Source organism: Salvia miltiorrhiza, chromosome 1 (assembly GCF_028751815.1).
Source record: "Salvia miltiorrhiza cultivar Shanhuang (shh) chromosome 1, IMPLAD_Smil_shh, whole genome shotgun sequence".
Classification (NCBI taxonomy): domain Eukaryota; kingdom Viridiplantae; phylum Streptophyta; class Magnoliopsida; order Lamiales; family Lamiaceae; genus Salvia; species Salvia miltiorrhiza.
The window spans coordinates 73,885,729-73,910,533 of record NC_080387.1 but is presented as its reverse complement, the minus strand read 5'-3'; the positions used below and the strand labels follow the sequence as shown (position 1 = coordinate 73,910,533).

At 30.7% G+C, this 24,805-nt stretch overlaps 3 protein-coding genes across 3 annotated transcripts; 1 reads left to right on the top strand and 2 right to left on the bottom strand.

Annotated features, from left to right (window-relative positions):
* The first annotated feature begins 306 nt into the window (after window positions 1-306).
* LOC131006086 (GDSL esterase/lipase At5g33370-like) lies at window positions 307-4,077 on the top strand. The gene is made up of 5 exons (XM_057933229.1): window positions 307-802; window positions 942-1,072; window positions 2,281-2,523; window positions 3,260-3,512; window positions 3,623-4,077. The coding sequence occupies exons 1-5, from the start codon at window positions 571-573 to the stop codon at window positions 3,853-3,855; spliced, it is 1,092 nt and encodes a 363-aa protein (XP_057789212.1). The 5' UTR covers window positions 307-570; the 3' UTR covers window positions 3,856-4,077.
* Window positions 4,078-4,093: 16 nt separating this feature from the next.
* On the bottom strand, window positions 4,094-6,595 carry LOC131006087 (uncharacterized). The gene is made up of 2 exons (XM_057933230.1): window positions 6,078-6,595; window positions 4,094-4,674 (listed from the first exon to the last, which is right to left on the bottom strand). Exons 1-2 carry the CDS (start codon window positions 6,399-6,401, stop codon window positions 4,204-4,206), a joined length of 795 nt encoding a protein of 264 aa, XP_057789213.1. The 5' UTR covers window positions 6,402-6,595; the 3' UTR covers window positions 4,094-4,203.
* Window positions 6,596-8,087: 1,492 nt separating this feature from the next.
* On the bottom strand, window positions 8,088-10,521 carry LOC131006085 (uncharacterized). The gene is made up of 2 exons (XM_057933228.1): window positions 9,943-10,521; window positions 8,088-8,674 (listed from the first exon to the last, which is right to left on the bottom strand). Exons 1-2 carry the CDS (start codon window positions 10,420-10,422, stop codon window positions 8,204-8,206), a joined length of 951 nt encoding a protein of 316 aa, XP_057789211.1. The 5' UTR covers window positions 10,423-10,521; the 3' UTR covers window positions 8,088-8,203.
* Window positions 10,522-24,805: the final 14,284 nt, after the last annotated feature.

The window sequence follows — 24,805 nt, the reverse complement described above, 5'->3', positions numbered from 1 at the left end:
AAACTAACAAAAAACCAATCCACCGAAATACTTTGAAAAGGTTAATTAATTCTTCTCCCAAAAAAGTTAATTAATTAATTCTACAATAAATTTTGAACCCACTTTACACAAAATAATTGACCAAAATCAATACTAAATCAGAGATCAGTACTATATTCAAAATGCAATAACCTCAATAAGTAAATATAATAATAATAATTTTCAATACTTAATGACCAACCACCTCATGAAAAGCAATATTTTATTGCTACTTGTAATGCATATGGTAACTTAATTCTAGGTTGCTCCATTCTTATGATTACAACTGTCACAATTCAATGCACTAGAACTACCCATTTATCGCACTTGTTTTTCTGTTTTCTTTTATTATTTCATCACTTTTCCACTGTGATCACCAATCCTCTATTTATATTCCCATTTCTCCCTTTTCCTTTCTATAATATCCCTAAAAGAGTTTGAGCATTTTCTTGTGTGTTCAAATTCAAACCAACTCTTTAGGGCTTGTAGTTCACTCTCTCGACCTAAAGGGTGTTGGTGGAACATAAACATCCTTTGCATTAGGGTTTCCCAATGGCTACCCTTCTTTTCGCCCTCGTCTCGATCGCCGCCGCGTTGCTCGCCTCGACGACGCGCGTCGAGGCCCGAGCATTCTTCGTGTTCGGGGACTCGCTCGTGGACGTCGGCAACAACAACTACCTGGCCACTACTGCACGTGCGGACGCCCCGCCCTACGGCATCGACTACCCCGGCCGCCGCGCCACCGGCCGCTTCTCCAACGGCTACAACATCCCTGATCTTATCAGTTGAGTCCCGAATTATCGTAATTTGTTTTTCGTGTAGTGATGAAATAAAATACGAGACTGGACCAACGATATACACGTGAAATAATTATGTTGTATGCGTGACAATATTTATATAATGTTTTTTTTTTTGTTAATTAGGTCAAGGCATTGGTCAAAGTGAATCACCTTTGCCATATTTGAGCCCAGCAATGGGTGGCTCAAGATTGCTAAATGGGGCCAATTTTGCATCTGCTGGAGTTGGAATCCTCAATGATACTGGAGTTCAATTTGTAAGCATCATTTTTAATTATTTTTTTTAAAATTTTAATGATTACTTAATTATATATACTCGTGTTTTATGATATTTATTTATTCAAATATAAGCTATACTGTTGAACTACAAGGCTTAATTATGGGTGTCTGTATCTCGTCTTTTACATTCTTGATTATTACAATTAATTACAATATTACTAAAAAATATATTTTTTTGTTATTTTCACAAAAAAAAAGCTATGAATGTAGGATTCTAAATATATTTTATAAACTTTATTTTTTTACAAAAAAGGCTATGAAATTTGTTGGTTTTCGTTTTCAGTTTATTGAATGCATTTCCAGTTTTTTCATTTCTTTTTTTGGCGTAGGATACATTTAATTTTGTTAGCTTTTCCTGTAAAAAGTGTATATATAAATTCGGAAAACCTACATATTTAGGCCTATTTGGTTTCATTTTGTATCAATGTTTCAAGCATTTCCTGGGTTGGAAATATTTCTTGAGATATGTTAGTTTAAAAGAAAAAAATAGAACACATTTGAATCACTAATATTGGTGATATTACACACACAAGTAGACATATATTTATGGGTTAGAGATAGTGTATCTCCTTTTTGGAATGTTATATTTAGAAAATATGTAAATATAGTACATTCACATTAAGTTTTACAGGTGCATAAATGTTTAGTAGGTCTGAAAACGTGTGCCAAAATTTAAATTAAACCAGTTGTATTTATGATGAAAATAAATGACACGTCTTTAATTCTAGTACGAACTAAAAAAATGAAAAAAATAAATAAATTAAAATTAGCTAGAAATTACACCTATCGATGATCCACGTAGTTGATTTGTTGGCCGATAAAAAAATAATAAATCTATCCAATTACACTGTGGCTGTCCACACACTAGTGAAATATGAAATTTCTTTATTTATTTAATTTATTTTTTAAATAATAAAATATTTTATTATTTTACTATATTGTCTACATTAATTGTAGCTACTTTTTATATTTAAAAAAAATATAAAATTACAAAAAAAAATATCTATAATATGAACAATAAATAACTAGTGGGTGAGCAGCCACAATATAGCTGTTTAGCATAAGTCGATGAAAAAATTGTCAAATTTGAGGGCTTTTTAGTCTTTTCACTTATGATTAAAGTATTATCTACTATCATTTCTTAATTTAAAAAGTATTATAGAAACATTTCTGCTAAATTGCACAGGTGAATATCATCAGAATTGGGCAACAGTTGCAATATTTTCAGCAATATCAGTCAAGAGTAAGTCAAATTGTTGGACCAGAAGAGACTCAAAGGCTTGTAAATCAAGCTTTGGTCTTAATTACTTTGGGAGGAAATGATTTTGTTAACAACTATTATTTGGTGCCATTTTCGGCCCGGTCGCGCCAATACTCTCTTCAGAACTACGTCCCCTTTATCATCTCCGAGTATCGCAAAGTTCTATCGGTAAATTCTCGACTTTATGGATGCTCGTATTTTATATTCTAGTCCTTTTGTGCATGTTTGATAGGGCCTTATAAACTTCGGTACCTCAAATTATTAATCAAGAGGATTTGGGATAAATTAATTTTAACGATACAATAATTATTCATTATTAATCGGCCCATTTCCAAATATGAATACCAAAATAGTGCTTAATTTACTGCATGATCTTGAGTTTATTAGTGAGAATTTTAACTTAATTTTGCTTTCATGCCTATTTTCATTGTGAAGCCACTTTTAAAATAATTATTATATATGACATGTTTTGATAAATATGGAATTGTGGAGTGTGGTGTGACATGATTTTTGATAGATAAGAGTTGGACCCTAGCTTGGGAAATATCCTATCGCAATGAATAAAAAACATAATATTAGTTGTCGAAGCATGTACATTTATTTAAAAAGTAGCTATAATTTTTTTTTAAAAAAAAAAGTAGCTATAAATAGTAAGAAAGTTGTAGTTAGTTAATGAGCTCAAGATAAGTCATTGTCAAGATACAGAAATGTTGGTGGTTGTCTTTACAAGCATTGAATAGGGGAATAAATATAGAAGCTCTCTACTTTTTAATATGTACAAAAACTGCAATATAATTTGAATAATATGTAGATTTATTCAAACATCAACATAGACACTCTTAGACAACATGATTAATTTAACCTAATGTATGGCTTAGTCTGATTAATTTTACGATGAATGCAGAGACTTCACGATTTGGGTGCACGCAAGGTTATAGTGACCGGAACCGGGCCGCTCGGGTGCGTACCAGCCGAGCTGGCCCAGCGCAGCCGGAACGGGGAATGCTCCCCGGAGCTCCAACGTGCGGCCGGGCTCTTCAACCCGCAGCTCACCGATATGCTCCTCTCGCTCAACTCGGAGATCGGAAGCAACGTCTTCATCGCCGCCAACACACAGCTCACGCACTACGACTTCATCAGCAACCCCCAAGCATTCGGTATTTCCCTCTCTCGCTCTCTTGCACACACACACACACGAACACGAACATAACACAAACACGGGCACGTGACATTTACTCGTACTAACTCGTTTCTCGTGTCGGGGTAGGGTTCGTGACGTCGAAGGTGGCGTGCTGCGGGCAGGGACCATACAATGGGGTAGGTCTATGTACACCACTCTCCAACTTGTGCCCTAACAGAGATGTGTATGCATTTTGGGACCCATTCCACCCTTCTGAGAGAGCAAACAGAATCATTGTGCAGCAAATCCTAACTGGATCATTGGACTACATGAATCCCATGAATCTCAGCACCATCTTAGCCATGGATTCTCAGACATGAATCATGATGAACTCATCAAGGCAAAATTATTAGTTTGTGATTGGCTTTTGTTCTTTTCTTCATTGCACATTCATGTTCAAGATCATATGACATGTGTTTCAATTTGTTCTAGCTTTGTCTTTTTCTCATAGTAATTGTCAAGGGGAGGACTTCCTATTTTTATTTTACTTGTATTTTTGGTTTTGATTGAGGAATTATTATGATATTATCTTGTGGTAATAACTAGTGCCATGCTCAATTTCCATAGCCTTTTCTTTATTATTCACAAAACAAAACACAAATCAATCAGAGATTACACACAGTTGAGGGTATTTCAGCACACACAGATGCATCACACCTCAATAAAATCTAGAAAACATATGGGATAAGAGCTTTGACATTCTTGGGGAAATTCTCAAATTTGGAGACATACCATTTTCTGGTGGCATGGCTTCTTCCAAGCAAGTAGAATGCCACTCCAACGGCACACGCGTAGGCGAACATCGTCTGGGAGATGAACGAGAACCCTACGAAGGTGGTGATCTCGAAGAGGTAATGGGGGCATACAACGAGATTGAACAGACCTCCACGAGGGATCTCGTACCCCTTCCCATCCTTCTTCCTGAGCTTGGAGAGGAGGTAGTGGTGGTACAAGTTGCCCGAGAGCCCTACGAGAGAGAGCACGGCGCCAAGATACTTGAGGTCGACCGTAGGCTCCGGGAGCCCCCGAGTTTGGTGGTGGAAGTAGACAAAGCCGGCTGCAGCTGTGAAGTAGGTGGCTGAAATGATAACTGCACTCTCCACGACGAAGAAGCCGCTGAATTTGTGAAGGAACAATACCTGCAGAAAGCAGAGGGATTTGAAAGGGTTAATAACTTCACCTTCCAACAAGCATCAAAAACATTATCTATTTCCCTACATTCAGCAGATTAGATGCGGCGGAAATTCAAGCACGTTCGAATGAGAATATTCATAAGCAATGCCAACCAACGGTCGAGATTCATCGATGCTGGTAATGAAAACAAGCAAGAGAAGCTACAAGAGAACATGGTTACTTTTCCATTCACAGAAATTTCAAGACCTTAAAAACAGTAGTTGATCAAGCAATATTAAAGGATCAAATTGGATTTCTTGAATTGGTTTCGTGGACTTCAAAAGCCACACGCCAGCCACATAATTACTTGTACATATGCAGATTTTCAAGTGCAAGAAAATCTGCATAATATGTCACAAACAAAGACGAATTAGTCGTCATAAGCTCTAGATGTGTTTGTCAAAATAAGTTCCTATGCAGCTTATAAGTTGTAAAAATAAACTCTAAGCCTCGAACAGCTCATAAGCTCTCCCAAAACATAAATTTCTCAATCCCATCTTATATTTTCATAATCTCATAAGCAAAAATCAATTTACAAAAATAACTCATATAGTTTGTTGTTTCCAACATATATCTTTTCAATTTCACTTCTCTTTGATTTTCTATCTATAGCTTATTAGCTCAATTATTCTATCACTTTGACAAATTGTAAGCTCTTGAGAATCACATTATAAGCTCAATTGGATAAAAGCTCATTTCTAAGCAACATGAATACACACATAGTTCAAGGCTAATACAACACATAGTTACTTCAACTAGTAAAATGGGAAGCACATTAATCACATTTGCAAACATCACATATTGTATCAAAAGAGAGACAGCTCCATCTTCAACATACTTAACTAGCTAAGCCAACACCATCTCCAAACAAACTCAAAAATTAAATCACATCACTATCTCAAAATGACATCTTCAACTTGCATTCAGATAAACACAAGGGGGCGTTTACCATGCATGATTGATAAGATACATGATTGAGTATTTTTATCCTCATAGAATTTCTACAATCTCACCTTTTCAATGAGATATGAATCGGGCATAATAAACTCAAACTACAGAAGTTATCAACGACGTTGAAATGTCCGAATTGATCTACGTAAACAAGAGATTAGCCTATACTATTTTTATCCTTTTTCGTGATCGATAAGATATATGATCGAGTATTTTTATCTTCAACAATTTCTTTCAAAGGCATATATAAATCAAGCAAAATTAATGAAAATGATAGAAATTATCAAGAACCTTATAATATCCCAAATTTTCAATCCATATTAATAAACATGAGCTCAACCTATACATAAGCTAATCTTAAAAAATAAATGCAACCTAAATCAATTCTGAAAGGGGCTAGAGAGAGAAAGAAGGATACCTCGAGGTCTCTCTTGAGGAAGTGAATGGTGACAGCAGATTTCAGCATCAGAAACCTGATCCCGCCGCCGGGGAAGATCCAGAATGAGGAGACGCCGGCGAATAACGCCGGCGTGTAGATAATCAGCATCCCGACCTTACTCGAAACCACAGATTTCGAAGACTTATTGGATCCCAAATTCCAGAATTTGGAGTACTGCAGATGCTTCCCGGAAACTTCTAGAACGGCTAAACCGAGGATGTAGAAAAGCGTCGCCGCGCAAATGCATTTCTCGTAAATCGATAAGGATTCCTTGTACACAAAAGCTTCAATCATCTCTGCCATAATCTCTCTCTCTCTCTCAATGATTTAATCTCCTTGAGCAGCACACAGTGTTTATTTATGTGCACAAGTGTTCAAGCAGCAGATCTTAGCGCTGCGGTATTTGTAGACAATTTGTGTGACGGCGTTGGTGCGGTGGCGCCGCCGTCACCGGCCATGTCACAGATCTTATATGATTGGTGTATTTTAAATCTTTAAAATTAAAATGCGAAGCGCGGAATTTTTTTTTTATATTCTGCCGGTCGTCATTGTTTGACTTTGAAACGTATTTTGATTTTTTCTCATATTCAAGTAACTATATCTAAATATACGAATTTTTATCTAATTTTAATTTGATAGGAGTATATAAGTATTAAAAATTATATTTCTAAATACATAAACTTTTAAGAGGTGGTTTTGGGTACAATCGGGTGTACGATACAATCGAGTTGCACCCACATTCAGACTATGACCCACACTTTGATCTGAACTCGCATCCTGACTCGAACCGTGTAAATAACATTATTCTAGGTGCAAGTCAACCTGGTTGTATGGTATACTCGGTTGTACCCAAGTTTTTGTAAACTTTTAATTGTTCTAATATTCTATAGGGTCATCAGTTTTCAATGAATTAATATCAACGTAACTAGCTGAAGTACTGTCAAATTAATATCATCGTAAACTAAGTTAAAATAATGTAAACATCCAATTGCAAAGATTATATATCGACCATTTAAGCCATTTAGATATTTCAAGCATCCACCTTCACATTAGTTCATCAAAAATTGACAATAATTATTACAACCATTAAACTTGAAAGTTTGTGTATTTTGAAATATTACTGTTAGTTCAAACTTAAAATTCGAATTATATGAAAGTTTGTGTATTTATAGGCGAGCGTGGTTTCAAATAATTTCAACGTCAATTACAATTTATAATAGGTGTGCACGATATTGACATAAAACATAGTATTGATTTTGATTCGGATATATGATATCTCAATTATTATAGAGTATGAGATTGCTATCTCAATTTGACTTTCACATGTGTACAGAAAAGATTTTGTTTTTGTAAAATCAACGTTTTAAAATGAAAATGCATTCACATTATATATTTTGTGCGTGGAATATTGTTAAATATTTCTAAAAAAATATATAATTGTATTTTCAAAAAAATTAACTCATCTTTTGACACTCCGCATATACGAGCATAATATATCTCCATCTTCTAAACAATAATTCTAAGGACACGTTATGGTTAGTTATAACGTATAAACTAGTTAAATAGAAAAAAAAAATTGATTTATTTAATTCATATCTTTAAATAAAAAAGAATTTAGCTACTTCATCAGTCTCACCAATCTTGACACGTTTGGTTTCGGCACAAAAATTAAGGAGTTGTAGATTAGTGTTTTTAAGTGTGTGGATAATAAAGTATAAAAATGATAAAATAGGAGAGAGAAGATAATAGAGTAATAAAAGTAGGAAAGATAATATAATAAAATGATAAAGTAGGAGAGAGAATGTAATATTTTTGTACTACTTTTCTAAATTTCTACAATCAAACTCGAAATCGTTTTTGCAACTGAAAAGTAGTCTAAATTTCTACAATCAAACTCGAAATCGTTTTTGCAACTGAAAAGTAGTATGTCACGTTGCTATTGATCTCTGTATACATCCAATGATCCAAACAAAAATAAGACCCATTACATATGTAATAGATTATCATTAAACAAGATACAAATCTCATACAAATTATACTCCTAAAATAAAAGAATAAGGAAATAGGGCCACATCTAATGCCCTTGAATAAAACATAATAGTCCCTCAAAATACAAAAGGAATCAAGGCCTTCACATTTTGAGGAAAATCCTCAAATTTGTTGAGATACCATCTTCTAGTGGCATAACTCCTACCTATCAAATAAAAAGTTGTGCCCAAACTAACCGAAACCGAATAAATAGTTTGGGAAATGCAAGAAATTCCCCAAAATCCAATAATCTCAAATAAATAGTGGGGGCATATCACTAGTGAGAAGAGGCCTCCTTGTGGGATTTTGTATTGTTTCTCACCTTTATTCCTCAATTTGGATAGGAGAAAATGGTGGTAGAAATTCCCACCAATTCCCACTAAAAATAATGGGATCCCAATGTATTTGAGATCAATGGGTGGCTCTTGGAGTTGTAGCATTTGTTGTTGAGTATAAATCATGGTTGATGAGGAGAGGAAGTAGCTCATGGAAATTGAGACCATGGTTTCGGTTTCCATGAAGCCGCTATATTTGTGAACGAACAACACCTATTCGGAAATAGAAAAAGATTATTTTATAAAAAAAAAAAAAAAACTGTATCTCACCTGCCTCGCAGTTCTTTTCGATTCGATTATTTAAAAAGTAAGATTATAATGTAAAAGTGTATAAAGGTGTATGAGCTCATACGAAATATTATAGTGTACAACTGTATAAAAATACTCTCTTCATCCTGTCTCACTTGGCCTAGTTCATAGTTCTTCTCGAAACGGTTGTTTAGAAGAAAAAAAGATTATAGTGTAAAAGTGTATAAATGTGTATTAACTCATATGAAAGATTATAATGTAAAAATATATAAAAGTATGTGGATTTATATTTATTTTAGTGAAAATTAATTATTCAAGAAGAAAATGAGTCAAGTCGAATGGGAGTATGGGACAATTATAAAAAAAAAAGTTGATCAAGTCGAGTGGAACAGAGCAAATACTAATTTAGAATCTTCCATCGTAGATATAATTTCATACGTTAGGTTAGAATCTTCAATCTTAGAAAAAATTTAGTTTGTTTATTATAAAAAAAATAAATGAAATAATTATTTATATTAGGTACGGATCGATTCGGGTTCAATGGGTTCGAACGGGTTTAGACCCAGACCGACCCAAAATCAATTGGTCCCAAAAATCTTATTCGGATCGGACCATATGTGTCTATTGGGTTGATTGTCTATTGGGTTGATTCGTTCCGGACCGAACCCATCGGTCTTGATCAATTTAACGGTTTCGATTTGAATTTGCTCACCTCTACGCGCGAGCGCACAGTGAAGTCAGTTATACGCATCATCAGTTAATTTTAATAATTATTTAATAAATCTAATTAAAACTTAATTAATTCTAAATAAAAATTAAAAATCCTAATTATCCTTGCTCACACAAGTTTTTGTCCAATGTGTGCAAAATATACCCGTTTAAAATTAATGTAGATGATTGCAAAATATGTTAAAAAATAAGAATCAATGTCTTAGATATCAACGACCTCGATTTGTAACCGATTTCTATTATCGCTTTTTTCGAGATCCTTACAAAATCACTAACAACAAAACTACAAAAACTAGCGTTTTGCATGCTACAAAATCAGTTAAAAAACCGATTATTTATAAGTAACATTTTTCTTGGAGTTATATTATGTTGATATGTTCATCAATTGCGAGTAAAATTATGATTTCTAATATAATAGTGCATATGAATATTTAAAAAATTCTAATGCTTTTCAAGTAAATATATAAATATTCGAAAATAGGGGAGGGAATAATAATTAGTACCTCAACAAGCCGCTTGAAGAAATGCGTGGTGATAGCGGAGCGAAGCAACGTGAACCTCAGATCTCCGAGGGGGAAGGCGAAGAGAGAGAAAATTCCGGCCAAAAACGCCGGAGTATAGGCGGCGATCATCCCTACCTTGCTGGAAACTCTGTGCTTCGCCTTGGACGCGTCGTCCACGCGCAGCAGCTTCGAGTATTGCATATTCTTCCCCTTCACCTCCATCCACCCTGCGCTGCTCAGCGACAGCAAGCCGATCGCCGACATCGCCGTTATCACCACGCTCGGCGGCGGCGGATACAGGAAATTCAGCAGCGCGGAGACGATTGCCATCGCGGCGGCGGAATTGGTGGTGATTTTGATTTGTGTACGGAAAGGGGGAATGTGGATTGGAGCGAGTGATGGATATGATGCGAGAGTAGTGAGAGAGAGAGTGGTAAGGTGGTTGCAGCGGAGCCATAGATTACCACCTTCTTTTTTCATAAAAACTTCTTTTAAATGCCCTAAAAAAAAAGCTTTTAAATGTGCGTTCTCTTTAATTGAAAATATATTTTTTACGTTTTTATTTCATTTTCTCATATGTTATCTAGGATGAATAGTGTATAAGAGAATTCTAGATAGAAAGAAAATAAAAAATTAAGGTATCGATGTTATACAGGCCGGCCCTGACATTCTGGGGGCCCTACGCGAAAGGAAAAAAAAAAAGCCCCCTGAAAAATGAAGCTTCATAATTTTATAGCAAACTTGAGATAATTGCATATATAACTAACATTATTATAAAGTGCAATAAATCAGAAATTAACGATCAAATAATTATAGAAATAAAGTAGATTTTTAATATTTTGGGAACAAAATTATCAATAACCTCTTCAAGAATACCCCATGTTTAAAGTATAAAATTGCTAATACATTTAACCTTTTTTGAGATATAGTAGAATGCAAATATATTGATTTTAATTTTAAAAAACTTCTTTCTACTAAAGTTACAATAACCAGTATAGTCTTTTTTTTAGGGGACAATAACCACATTATAATCAACAATATTCTATATGCAATAAAAATATTTAAAAAATAATCTAAATTTTTTAATAAGATTAATATTAGTGGACTTGTATTTATTTTGGGGCCCCCTAAATTTAGGGGGCCCTAGGCCCTTGCCCCTTTGGCCCTATGCAAGGGCTATAATATTTCTTTCGTCCCTGAAAAGTTTGCCCCAAAGGAAGCGGCACGAATTTTAATAAAAACTGATAAAAAATTGTTTGAGGGTGGAGTCATATACAAAAATAATGTTTAAAGAGTTGTAATTGTAAAGTAAAATTTGCCCCAAGGGAAGCGACGCGAATTTTAATAAAAATTGGTAAAAAGTTGTTTGATGGTGGGGTCATATACAAAAATAATGTTTAAAGAGTTGTAATTGTACACTTGATGGTGGGACAATGTACAGTAATAGAAAGTAAGGAGATTGGGCAAACTTTTGGGGGCACCAAAAACAGAAAATTGGGGCAAAATTTTTGGGGACGGAGGGAGTAATATTTATCCATCTAAAATATGGAGAGTGTAAATAAAAAATATTATTAATTACAAATAAATTAATAAATTTTCAATAAATTCTAATTTTGGACGCCAATTTTAAAGTATGTATTCAAATTAATCAATTATTCCCTCCGTCTCATTAGATTTATCCTATTGTTTTTTGGGCACGATTATTAAAGATAGTATAATTAGTGTAGTAAAAGTATGAGACCATATTATTTGTAGTGTAAAATCATTAGTATCAAATATAAAAACAGAAGAAAACATGACAAAATTAATGAGAATGAGACGGAAGGAACATTAATTTTCTTCATTTTATTATATCATTCATTTTTGGACCAAATTTAATGCTAAAATGGCCAACTGAAATCATATGTGTCCAAAAATATGCTACTAAAACGATGTTTATTTGTAAAGATAGTAAACAGAACCGATCACCAACCCACCGTGGGCAAACATAACGCGCTCATTACTGATGTGACAATGTTAATTAGGACGGAAAATTAATAAATTTTACTCTAATTACAATTGCCACATCAGTGATGGACACGTTATATTTGTTCACGGTGGATAGGTGATTAAATCTGAGATAGTAAAATAGGTAAACTAGTCCTATCTATCCACCTCTCCAACACAATATATTGAGTACCTATGATGGTGACCAGGGGCGGAGCTACATCTTAGGGTAGTGGGGCAATTGCCCCTCCTAAAAAAATTAGTAGTACCAATGTACCATGTATATATATGTATACTTATAAAAATATATATATATCTTTGCCCCACCAAAAAATTGAGCAAAAAGGGGCAACCACATGACATTGCAGATGAGACTTAATCAAATTTGATTCTTTCTTTTTTTTTTGTTATATACCTTATATATGGATTGGAGAGAGAAGATAAAAATAAATTAAAAAAAAAGATATATAGGAAAGATAAATCATTGTTATCTTTTTCCACAAGTTTCCTTGTATCAAAAGGAAATATCAAACGGTTTCTCTCCCTATGAATTACCGTATTTTTAGTTTTTCACTCTCAATTTTGTTCCGTCTCTGTCGTCTGTCTTCTGCTGTCTGCTGAACGAAAAAAATATATTCATCATCAAATTGAGAATTCTTCTATCTGCCATCTTCACAATTGATTTTTCAACTTGAGGATTACAAGGTATACAAAATCAACTATTTTAAATACTTTTTTTTTGTTATTATATAGTATTGTTAATGAGCTGATATTACGTCGCTTTCAAAATATGAGTAATCGTAGGGAATTATTGTAAAAATATTTTATTATATAATTTTTATAAAAGTTATTTTTTTTTATCATATTTTGCCCCCTGTCTTTAGGGGCCTGGCTCCGCCCCTCCCCTGATGGTGACCACATTTGGCGGCATGTGATGTTTCGACATAACAATGTAATATCATTTCAAATCTATATATTATATAAAAGAGCAGTTTAACGGCTATTTTTTCCAGCCATAATTTAAAATTTCAGTTATTTTTTTTAAATTTCAGTTATTAAATTATATTTTAATTCAATCAATTCTACCACGTTTTAATTAGGTGTAGGAGCAGTTTTCTTTTTTCCAAGTTAAACTTCTTTTCTTATTTTCTTTTATTGTTTTTCACTTTTTTCTTTCTTTCTTTTGAAAATCGTTTAATTTGAGTAATAACAATAAAATATTTAATATACATATCAAATTAAAAATCATGAGATTAGCTTTAATTTGATATATAATAGATATAATATAGATTTAAGATAATAAAAATATTGAAATTTAAAGTTTCTAATTAAATTGTCTTCTCTCTCATCTCTCTTATTTTAGTTCATTTTATCATTTACTTATTTTCTTTTCATTTAAATATTTTTTATTGTCTTTTGTTTTTCGGTTTTATTATCTTTTTTTTTGTGCATAACATGTTTAAGTATGATTTCATAGATATATTTGTAACTTTTTTTTTTTTTGCTACGATTTAATAAAAATTTTAAGAAATTTTAAAATTTCAAAATTATAAAAAATAAATGTAAAATAAATAAATTATGGTAACTTAAAACTTTAAAATATTTTTTTTATCTTTCCTCTATACTCTCTTTAATGATTTTTTTAACCCTCCATCCTTAATGAAATGTTTACTTTTTTCTACTAATTTTTTTTCTATATATGTATTTATTTTTATTTTTTTGTTCTAAAAGGGAAAATAAGTAGATACCATATTTTTTGTTTCACATATTTTTTTAATTTTAATAGTTTAGAATCTAAGAAAGGTGAAGGAAAATATATTGGTTTATTATATAACTCTGTAAAATAATTTTTTTGTATTAATTTTAATATAAATTTTTAGATGAATAATTAGTTACATATTAAAAATATAATTTCAAATATAATTTTTTATTTATGTTTGTGTATGAAAAGATTTATTTATTTATTATGATGTGTAATACTCTATAATAATAGTAATAATAATAAGTAATACTAATTTTATCAAATAATTTTCAGTTATTTAAAACCTATAATTATCATTACAATTTATATAAAATTGAAAATTTACGTATTCAAAATTGAGTTTTCATTGAGTAATTGATGTTGATTATTTTATTTTATTTTTAAAACATGTTTAACATTTGCTTATATTTTTATTCTCTTTTATATTTATATTTATTTATTAATTTATATATATATATATATATATCTTTTAATTTCGATGCTTGCCGTGCATTGCACGGACGGGCGTACTAGTTATAACTAAAAATGAGTAAGATAACAAAATGAGAAAATAATAATAATAATTCACAAATGGGCAAGATAATAAAATGAGAAAAAAAGTTTAATTGAATAGCTTTAAATTGATGTGCTAAATGAGTTTTTTTTTTAAATTAATAATTTATATATAATCAACTTAAATAAATAAAAAATTAAAAAAAAAACACTAAAATATGAATAAAAAATCGTATTTTTTGTGTTCTCGAGTACAATACGTGTTTAATAGCCACGAAAAAGGGAAAGAGGAAGGAGGCCACACCCACACGGCCGTCGTGCTAAGAAGTTTGGAGTAAAACATATTTTACTCAAATAATAATCAAATTTAGAAACTTAAAATTTAATATATTGTTTTAAACACAAATGTGTGCAGAGTTAGAATGAAACTTAAAGATCGTGTAAGGGTGAATTAAATTTTAGAATTTTGGTCTCAATCTTCAGGTATTAATCACATTACTATTAGACCAACACATGCAGACAAATTTGACCATATTTTAAGAATTAAAATGAGAGTTCTACAATTTTTTTTTTCTTGAAGGAACAAAATTAATTTATTGATTTAGAATTTAGTTGATAGTCGTAGCATGTCTTCTTATTCATATGGGCTGTGTGGCCCATATTGATTATCTCAAACAGTTTGATGATGTGAAATATTTTTCACAAAATTTAGGTCCATTTAAAAAAACATTATATTCGGCCCAAATACATCATTTCAAACTCAATGAAGCCTGTGACCTGTGATTCAATGAAGCCCAAATGCATCATTGAAGACAAATCTTTTTCTTTTCCTGAGAAAAAATGTCACTCGTTTGAATTCTTTTTTTTAATAGTGACACATTTTTAAAAAATTATCAAATAGGTACACAATATTTCAATAATAAGACCAATTTAATAGCATCAGAATTCCTACACGATCGTTTGAATGCGGCGCAGAACATATGCCCTCGCCACATCCTCATAAAAATAATATCGTCCATGATGAAGTGGCGAGACAGATGTTCCACATTACATTTGGATGCTCGCAAAGACATTTGATGCTATGTTACATTATTGAAAAATATTAAAATATTGTGTACAATTTTGATTAATAAAATTAAAAGAATGTGACATTATGGGGGAAAAAGTTTAGACATTATGACATTTTTTGTTATTCTTCCATTGTTTTTTCTCTTAAAATATAATTTTTCATGCTTTCATTAGCACATATAGAGTTCTTTGTAATTTTATTCTACTTTAATTGGATCTCCGAATTTTCGTTTCTAGATCTAAATTACTATACTTTTATTTACATAGTTAAAAAAAAAATCAAATTACATTAGAATTCTACTAACTTTACGTGTGGATTGAGGCACTATTTCCCAGAAGTGGACCATTGATTTGACTGGTCCAACAAATTGAAATGAAAAATAATTAAAAAAAAATGAGAAGTCGGTCGTATATTACAAAAGGTATAATTAATTCTCCCTGAAAATGAGGTTTTATCAAATTAAATAAGTAGGCTCCAATTATTTGGTTTGAATTTGTTATATGGATCGACCTGAAAAGGCTGCAGAGTGAAATTTGTTGCAACTAACTTATTTTCCTAGGTGCAGTGAAAATAAAAAAACAAAAGAAAAACAACTTAATTTTGCTATTAGTAGAAGTATTTTGAATTATTGGTGTATAAATATATAAATTTTAAGTTCAAATAAAGGTTAATTATTTATAAATACACAAAATATACTTAAATTTCGATTTTTATCTCTCTCTCTCTCTCTCTTTTATCAAGTCACAGTTTTATCTCTCTCTCTCTCTCTATCCATTATTTTTTAAAAAAAAATTAACTTGAGGGAAGGATGAAGAGATAGTGACGAATTTAAACCCTAGATCTCGCTATTTACAAACACAAGTTCCCACAGCTTGAATATTTATTTGGGGATAGACCATCTACTATCTTGATTATTTACAAATTATAAAAATATTACTCCATCCGTTCATGATAAGTGATGTGAATGAGAAAAAATGAATTTTAAGAAAATATTAAAAGACGTGTACAAAGTATAAAAATGGGCCATCAAGGATGATTTATTAGTAGTTAATACTTCATGTGTTCATCAAAAATATGACACTTGGTGGGCAAATGTATTAGTAAAATTGGTGGCGACTTTTATATAGCAAAGAAATAACCCACAATTATATAAAATGAGTGGTTGAAATTGAATTAAATGTGATTTCTTTTTTTTGTAAATAAGAGATTTTTGAAAATTGTAAAGATAAAAGATAAGGTAAAATGTGGAGTTATTTTATGAAAAGAAAGTGACATATTTTTTGTGGATGTTAAAAATGATAAAAGTGTCATACTTTTCGTACACAGAGAGAGTAAATTACTTATGAGATTGGTTTTTTTATAAATATTATACGTGAATGAGGTAAAAATCAATTAATCTTTTTACAACTTCTTATGAAATGTTGAAGACTTGAAGATGATAGAATTGTCCAAAATAACCTTGGCTAGACACCCTCTAAATCTCTCATCATAATTTATAAAGGAAAAGAAAAAAAAGGTGTATGAAAATAGAACATAGTGGTAGCTCCTTTGGATGCATCTAGAATCTAGATTTTTCAAATGTGACTTTGGCAGTTGGCACATGGCTCAATTCACATTCATCTCTCTAGAATGTGTCATTTGCCCACAAAAGAGAGCTTATCAATTTCACATTATAATATTATCATAAATGGTACACTTAGGTACTATTATCATCTTTTTGAGTGGTACACAATCATTAATTTTATTGTACTATAGTTTCAATGCACGCCGTCCTAAATTAATTTCCTACTTAATTCACAATTGTTAAAATTTGTTCATTTAAATAAAGTGTTAAAAAAATTAGCATGCCACTTTTTCTGCCTACATCACGTGACTGCTTATATTCATAATCCCATTTAGAGGACTTATTAGCACTCTTTGATTCAATCAATTAAAAAATTAAGTACCAGAGTTGAACCGGCATTAATTAGATAAATAAGTAATCCAGTGTAGTAAAAAAAAAAAAAAATAGGGCATTCTTTCACTTAATTTAATAGGAAATAGAAAATGTAATGTTGAAGTTAGAGATTTTAATATTCATATATGTTAGGACGTTGTTTACAATAAAATTATTAAATATTAAAAATTACGGTGCATATTAAACTTAAAGATGCAGTCCTTCTATGATTTGAGAAACCTTTTAATTAAAATTATACGAAACGAGTCCTTTAGGCCTCATAAAAAATAATGTCGTCTTTACTAATTCACGTAAAGCTTAGCTCAATACCTCGACGATCGGAGAAAATTGAGGGGATATAATTAAATAATAATACTCCATCCGTCCCTAAAATAAGTTCATTTTTTTTCCTTTTTGGGATGTCCCCCAAATAAGTTACTCTTTCTTTCTTTCCATTTTTGAACAACTACTCCACCACTAATAATACTTTATTTATTCTTACTTTTCAATTTTTCACCACTCTCAATATTAATTATAACATTTTTTTTTCACATTTTCACCATTTTCAATACTAATTATAACATATTTTTCTCCACTATCAATACACTTTACCACTTTTTCTTAAAACTCGTGTCATCCCCAAAGAGAAACTTATATCAGGGACGGAGGGAGTAATAATTTATTTCGTCACATTTTAAAAATCACATTAAAATTATAATTTTAAAATGATGCTTAATTTTATTTATCAAAACTCCATTAAAATAAATGTATTTCTCCTAAAAAGAAGAAGAAGAGGTTTACTATATTGAAACTTATATAGAAGTTGCACCGAATTCGAAATTTCCGTTGGAGACGGAGTTTGAAACACGTTTTTAACTTTTAAGGTTGGGAATGGTGATTTGGTGCTATTCATATCGTATCACCATGTTTCACGCTTCAATATTACTATTAACTCAACTATATATCATCACAAAAATTCAATAATGGTGAATTGGTGATACGTTTTTGTTTTAGGATTAATCGTTAAAAAATCTAAGAATTATATCTTGCACGATTGAGGCATGTTTCATAAAATTAATTTTCGAAAATGAAAATTTGCAACTGGGTTGAATATATCATAATTATGCTACTTTCCAAAAGTCGTTTTATATATAGATAAAGATATTGATATATGTAATGTAACATTATTATATGTTTACACATATTTTTCATATATTATCTATTTTCATCATTTTCATATATACTTGGTTTTGTTTCAATGACATATTTAATTTAATTTCATACAAAAATTATTACACATATTTTCATGAGTATAAATAATAAAATTATAGGAAATTAAGAGGTAAAAAAGAGATTACAAATAATACCTATAATTTTATGCTAATTGTAAAATTGCCACCATACAAACAATCCTTTAATTTAATTTTATTTATAAAATTGTCATCAATTTAACTTTTTAAAATACTTAGTATAGAGATGTGGTAGTATAAATTAATCTACAAATTCAAAATATTAATATGCATGAACATGCTTGAAATAAAATTACTTGTGAGTTGTGAATCATATATATACATTTTTTTTTTAATTACAAAAGGTATCTAAATACAATCAATTATGCAACTCTCATACAGGCGGGATCTCACCACCATCCAAATGGTGGAAAAACATCACCGCACGCAGATGAGAAACGCCATGTGTGGGATCTCAACATCAAATAATACACTACCGCACGTAGACGAAAATACAAAACCATCTAAAATGGGAAAATATCACCACACATAGACGGGATTAAACCTAACACCTCTCACGAAGAAGAGTATTTATATATGTATCTTTATATAGTACAAAAAAGTTTGTTGGATGATTTATTTTTTTTGTTGTTGGATGATAAGAAGGCATGGAGAGTGAAGAATGCAGTTTGTTAAAGTTAAAAATGATACGTCATGGCTCAGATCACCGCAAAAGACGTTGTCTTCTCAAATACGCCACCTCAATTCAGTTCTCATATCACATCAACACCCACATGGGCTGTTACTGTTGCTGGACCATTGTCTCTTTTCTAAATCTTATTCTTATCTTAAACCATGTGACCCACAAATCACTCACAATATTCGTGTCATCTTCACAATTTCCCAAATATAAAGTATAGATCAATTGTCTTTAGTCTATCATACTCCCTCCGTCCCACAGTGAGTGAAACCTTTTTCTGGGATACGAAAATTAAAAAATGTACTCCCTCCGTCCCCAATATAAGTTTCTCTTTGGGGACGGCACGGGTTTTAAGGAAAAATGGTAAAATGTATTGATAGTGGAGAAAAATATGTTATAATTAGTATTGGGAGTGATGAAAAGGTGAAAAAATGTTATAATTAGTATTGGGAGTGGTGAAAAAGTGAAAAGTAAGAATAAATAAAGTATTATTAGTGGTGGGGTAGTTGTCCAAAAATAGAAAGAAAGAAAGAGGAACTTATTTGGGGGACGTCCCAAAAAGAAAAAATAGGAACTTATTTCAGGGACGGAGGGAGTATATTTTATGTGTAGGTAGGTGAAAAATTAAAAAGGAAAAAAAAATTACCCAAAAAAAAAAAGTCTCAGCTATAGCAGGACGCTCAAAATAGAAAGAGTCTCAGATACAGATAGAGTGGAACGGAGGGAGTATTTTGTATAGTTATTATTGAAAAATAATTTTTTTTTTTTAAATTTCATGGTGATTTTTTAGATTGAGTTTATAAAAATTATAAATATAACGTGAGTTTATTTACGTTGTTCAATTTATAATTTAAATTTAAATCTCACGTGCAAACGTTATTATTTAATTCAAGATTTCAAATTTAATCTGATGTAAAATTAGATATTTGGAAGATCATGTGAAGATGAAAAAAAAAATATGATTTTTTTATAATTGTTAAATCAACTTCTGACGAGCCACGTCACACTTCGGTTATTCAAAATTTTGATCCGAACTATAAACTGAACAATATAAAGTCGAGCTAAAAGCTCACCATGAAGTCAAATTTTGGATTATGTTTTAAATAATAATCCTATTTTATATTAATAATTATCAACAAATTCTAAATTATTAAGTGTCTATAAATATATGAAGCGTACTTGAATTTTAGTTTTAAATTAATATTTATTTTTAGTTAATCAACACATAAATTTTCAATATCATAAAATTTAGCTCAAATTAAAATTTTGATAATAATTAATGTTATATGAACGTTAAAAAATTATCATATGACATTTTAACTGATAATTAAAATATTTAATTTTTATATAACATAAAAACGATATCATTTGCTCAACTAATTGAAGTTAATATGCTACGAATAGGTTGGAAAAGAGATGACGCTATTCGATGGTGGGATATAAATTAAATTGGTCTTAGCATGATCTATTTAATAGAGTGGTAATATTACTTTTCAATGGAGTTGAAAACCTGTCGATTAATTTGATTGATAATACAAATATACATAACTCATTTAATAGTATAATTTATAAATTAAATAATTAGATATTAACATGTTTATTTGTATTTTATTTACACTAAAACATGTTTATATATATATATTGTTATGATGAGAAATTTCCTCTCTTTTTGTTGGAAAAGATGTTAGATTAAATTATTGTAAGCTCTAAACAATCATATCATTAGTGTTTAATTTTGTCAGCGAACTTCAAAATAGCGTTAATTTTGATGCAATAGTATTATTAGTTGAGTAAATCTATTTAGATCAAAAATTGATTCGGATTAATGAGGATGAAATAATTATAATATTAAAAAGAAAAATGTGTTTTACTTTAATTATTCCTAGTAAAATTTTACCATTTTATATATATATTAAATTAAGTTCAACATATTTCTAAAATGAAATGAAAAAATTTATATTTTAATTTAAAATAAATTATCATTTAAAAATAAATAAAAATAGCTACTTAATGATAATTTTTAAAGCAAATTTAATAATGAGTTATTATTTAATTAACAAATACTATATATGTAAATATAAATAAAATCAGTCAAAATTTGTATTTAGAATACAAACATTTAATGAATTTTCTATTCCCAATATATATATATATATATATATATAGGGGTGGGCTACCGTGAGAACAATTCTTAAAATAAAAAATAAGAACAATTTTTAAAGGTATGAATGATGAAAAATAATTTTTTTTTACATTTAGGATTCGAACTCAGGACCATAAATCCATCTAACATGATTACGAATCAACCGTAGATCTTGATGATCTAAAGGCTGAAAATAATTCTTATTTTATATTTTAATAAATGCTCTTGTTTTAGTCATTCCCTATATATATATATATATATATATATATATATATATATATATATAGTATAAAATTTACTCCGGATCAAATTGATCCAAATAACATCACCACTAACGAAGGTTTAGGTAGGATGAATTAAATTATTGTTTTTAGTCAAAGGATGGATTAGTTTGGGAAACAATAACACAATTTTATAGATTTTTGAACAATAAATATGTCTTTATGAATTATGCAGTTTACTAGAAAGTCCCAAGTCCACCACGTTCTAGAAAACAAAAACTATGTGATTGAATAAATTTTTCTCTATATGTCGCATGTCAAGGGTTTCTTCTCTGTCCCATTTAGGGGTGGAAAATCGGGTACCCGCGGGTACCCTACCCGCAAAATGCGGGTACCCGCGGGACGAAAACTGCCGAAAATGGCACCCTCACCCGACCCTCTTCCCCGATGCGGGTACCCGAATACCCGCAGCGGATACCCGCTGCGGGTATGAGGGTACCCTCACAGTCCCGCGATTTTTTTTTAGTTGTAATTTTGCGGGTTTTTGGTCCCGCTGGAGGGTATTTCGTCCCGCGGGAGGGTATTTTGTCCCGCATTTCACAAAAATCTAATAAAATTATTTAATTTTAATTTTATAATGTAAAAGTAAAATCTAATAAAATTATTTAATTTTAATTTTAATTTCACAAAAATCTAATAAAATTATTTAATTAGTTAATTAATTAATTTTAATTTCACAAAAATCTAATAAAATTATTTAATTAGTTAATTCCTAAAAGTAAAATCTAATAAAATTATTTAATTTTAATTTTATAATATTATTTGCGGGTAATGCGGGTATCCGCGGGTATACCCGCGGGTACCCTCTACCCGCAATTTTTGAGGATGTGATACCCGCACCCGACCCTCCACCCGAATTTTGCGGGTATCGGGTACCCGATACCCGCGCGGGTATCGGGACGGGTGAGGGTATACCCGATACCCGCAACCCGATTTTCCACCCCTAGTCCCATTCTTCAACCTTTGATTCATATTTTTCATACATTTTTTTTTTCAATAAAAAATAGAACAAGATCGATTTTGCATCATATTTAATGGATTCCTCAATTCGGGTTGAGAAGCTATATTTTTATATACTATCTTCCTATTTTGAAAAAATAAATATTTTATTGTCGAATTACAAGAGGTATTTATTCTAACTACGCGAATAATATTGGGCCACATACACAACATTTTAATCTTATATGACTTATAACTAGCTGATGTGGCTAATAAATGTTAAACGACGTCATTTCATACTTCAAAAAAAAAATTAAATAATTACAATCACGTAGAATGTACCCTAATTTAAATCTACATATGTGATCGAATACTATTCACATAGTTAAAGAAGCAATTAAAAGTTCAAATATCCATCCGCATAATATGTTATTAAAGGTTAAAATCAAACATACTCAAACTTCATAGTTTTACAAAAAAAAAAAAAATGGAATCAAAAGATGAATCACTTTATAAAATATGTGTGAACAATGTCGAGAAGTCAGGTCGGAAAACCCGAATTCCAGAAAGTATCAACACTAGAATGAACAACATAATTAGCTAAAGTATCTACTGCACAATTGGCACTTCTCCAAACATGACAGAACTCGAACACAGTTATTTCACGAGCATGTTGGAAAGCTTTCCATAGCTCATACATTAAAAATGAATTCTTTTACCATTAACACAACAAAAAAACAAATGGTCTCCTTTAAAATCGATTTCATGATGAAATTAGCTTAACAATGACACTACTTGAACATATAAATGACACTCAAGTAGTGTCATTATGAAGTCGATTTTACCATAAAATCGATTTTTCAGGAGTTTTTGTGACAAAAAAAATATCTCATCTAAAGCATATTATGTCGGGAGTATAAACTTTATTTGAAGTGACTGTGATAAAAAAATAAAGAAGGGATGATAAGTGATGGTTTTGATGGGGTCAACATCTCAACAGACAAAGTTAAACTCCAAAAGCATATCCTAATAATATTCCCTCAACCGAATCACATGGGCTTTGCCTTTCTTTTTCACAACAACTTGCAACCAAAAAGAAAAAAAAGAAAAGAAAAAAGTGAGTTCATTTTCTTGACTAAAATGTGTCACTGGTTTCAAATTTCAAACAGCTAAGCAAAATCCTTAATGTGTGGAAGGCATCTCTTGAAAACCTAAAATAATTATATAAAACTATAGTCAAACATTTAATAAGCCAATTTGAAGTAGCAATGTTTCCCAAATAACTCTCCATATTTTATAAAAAGAGTCAGGCTGCTTATCAAGTTAGTATAACATTTTTTTCCACGTTTAGAAATAATGAGTTTGAACGTGACTCAAATGTCACGTTTAGTCACTTTTTTCTACTTTTTACACCTAATTTCTACAATGGGATAGGCAAAAGTATTTCACTGTAAATTCATGTCGCCTACTTCAGAAAATACATTAACTCATTTTTGCTAATTTTATTTAAGTATAGTTGAGTTTCATTTAAGTGGTATTGAATTTCACTTTCCCTTTGCAATTTTGAATACGATTCATTTATGTAATACTCCAATAAGAATTAATATTAGAACTACTCAAAGTTGATATTGGTATGTAAAAACATCCACTTTTATAAAAACATGTTAAAACTACTTAATTTTAAGTGAAGGCCCTTGAATTTAATAAAATTTATGTGTAAATCAATAACTGACACTTTAACGCTTATTGTTCGAAAGGTATTTTATCAGACAATAAAGTAAGTAAACGATGCTACTTGATTTCAACTAGTCGATAGATTATCGTGTGTCAGCTATTTATTTATCGTCTGATAAAAATATAGTGAATCGACTATCTTATCAATTATTCGTAGCCTACTTGATTTATCGTCAGGTAAACATTGCAAGTGTGACACTATTTCATTGATCTCCATACAAATTTTATCAACTTAAAAGAGTTTTTCATGTCCCCAAAGGCACAACAAGTTGTGCGAACTCCTATCTACGAACAGTAAGGTGAACTCCTGTCTACAAACAGTTAGTAAGGTGAATTTCTATCTACCCTCGTACAAAAAAGTTTTTCATATATTCACTTAAAATTGAATAATTTTTATAATAAATTTATCCATTAACACTAGAAATAACACTTCAATTTATTCCCATCACTATTAAGCAATATTATCCTAATTAAAAATAGGGCGGCCGTATAGGCCGACATAAAAAATATCGAAACCTCTATGGTGAAGCATACCATTATTACAATATTTTAAAAACTAATTCGTGCTTCCAAAAAAAAAAAACTAATTCTT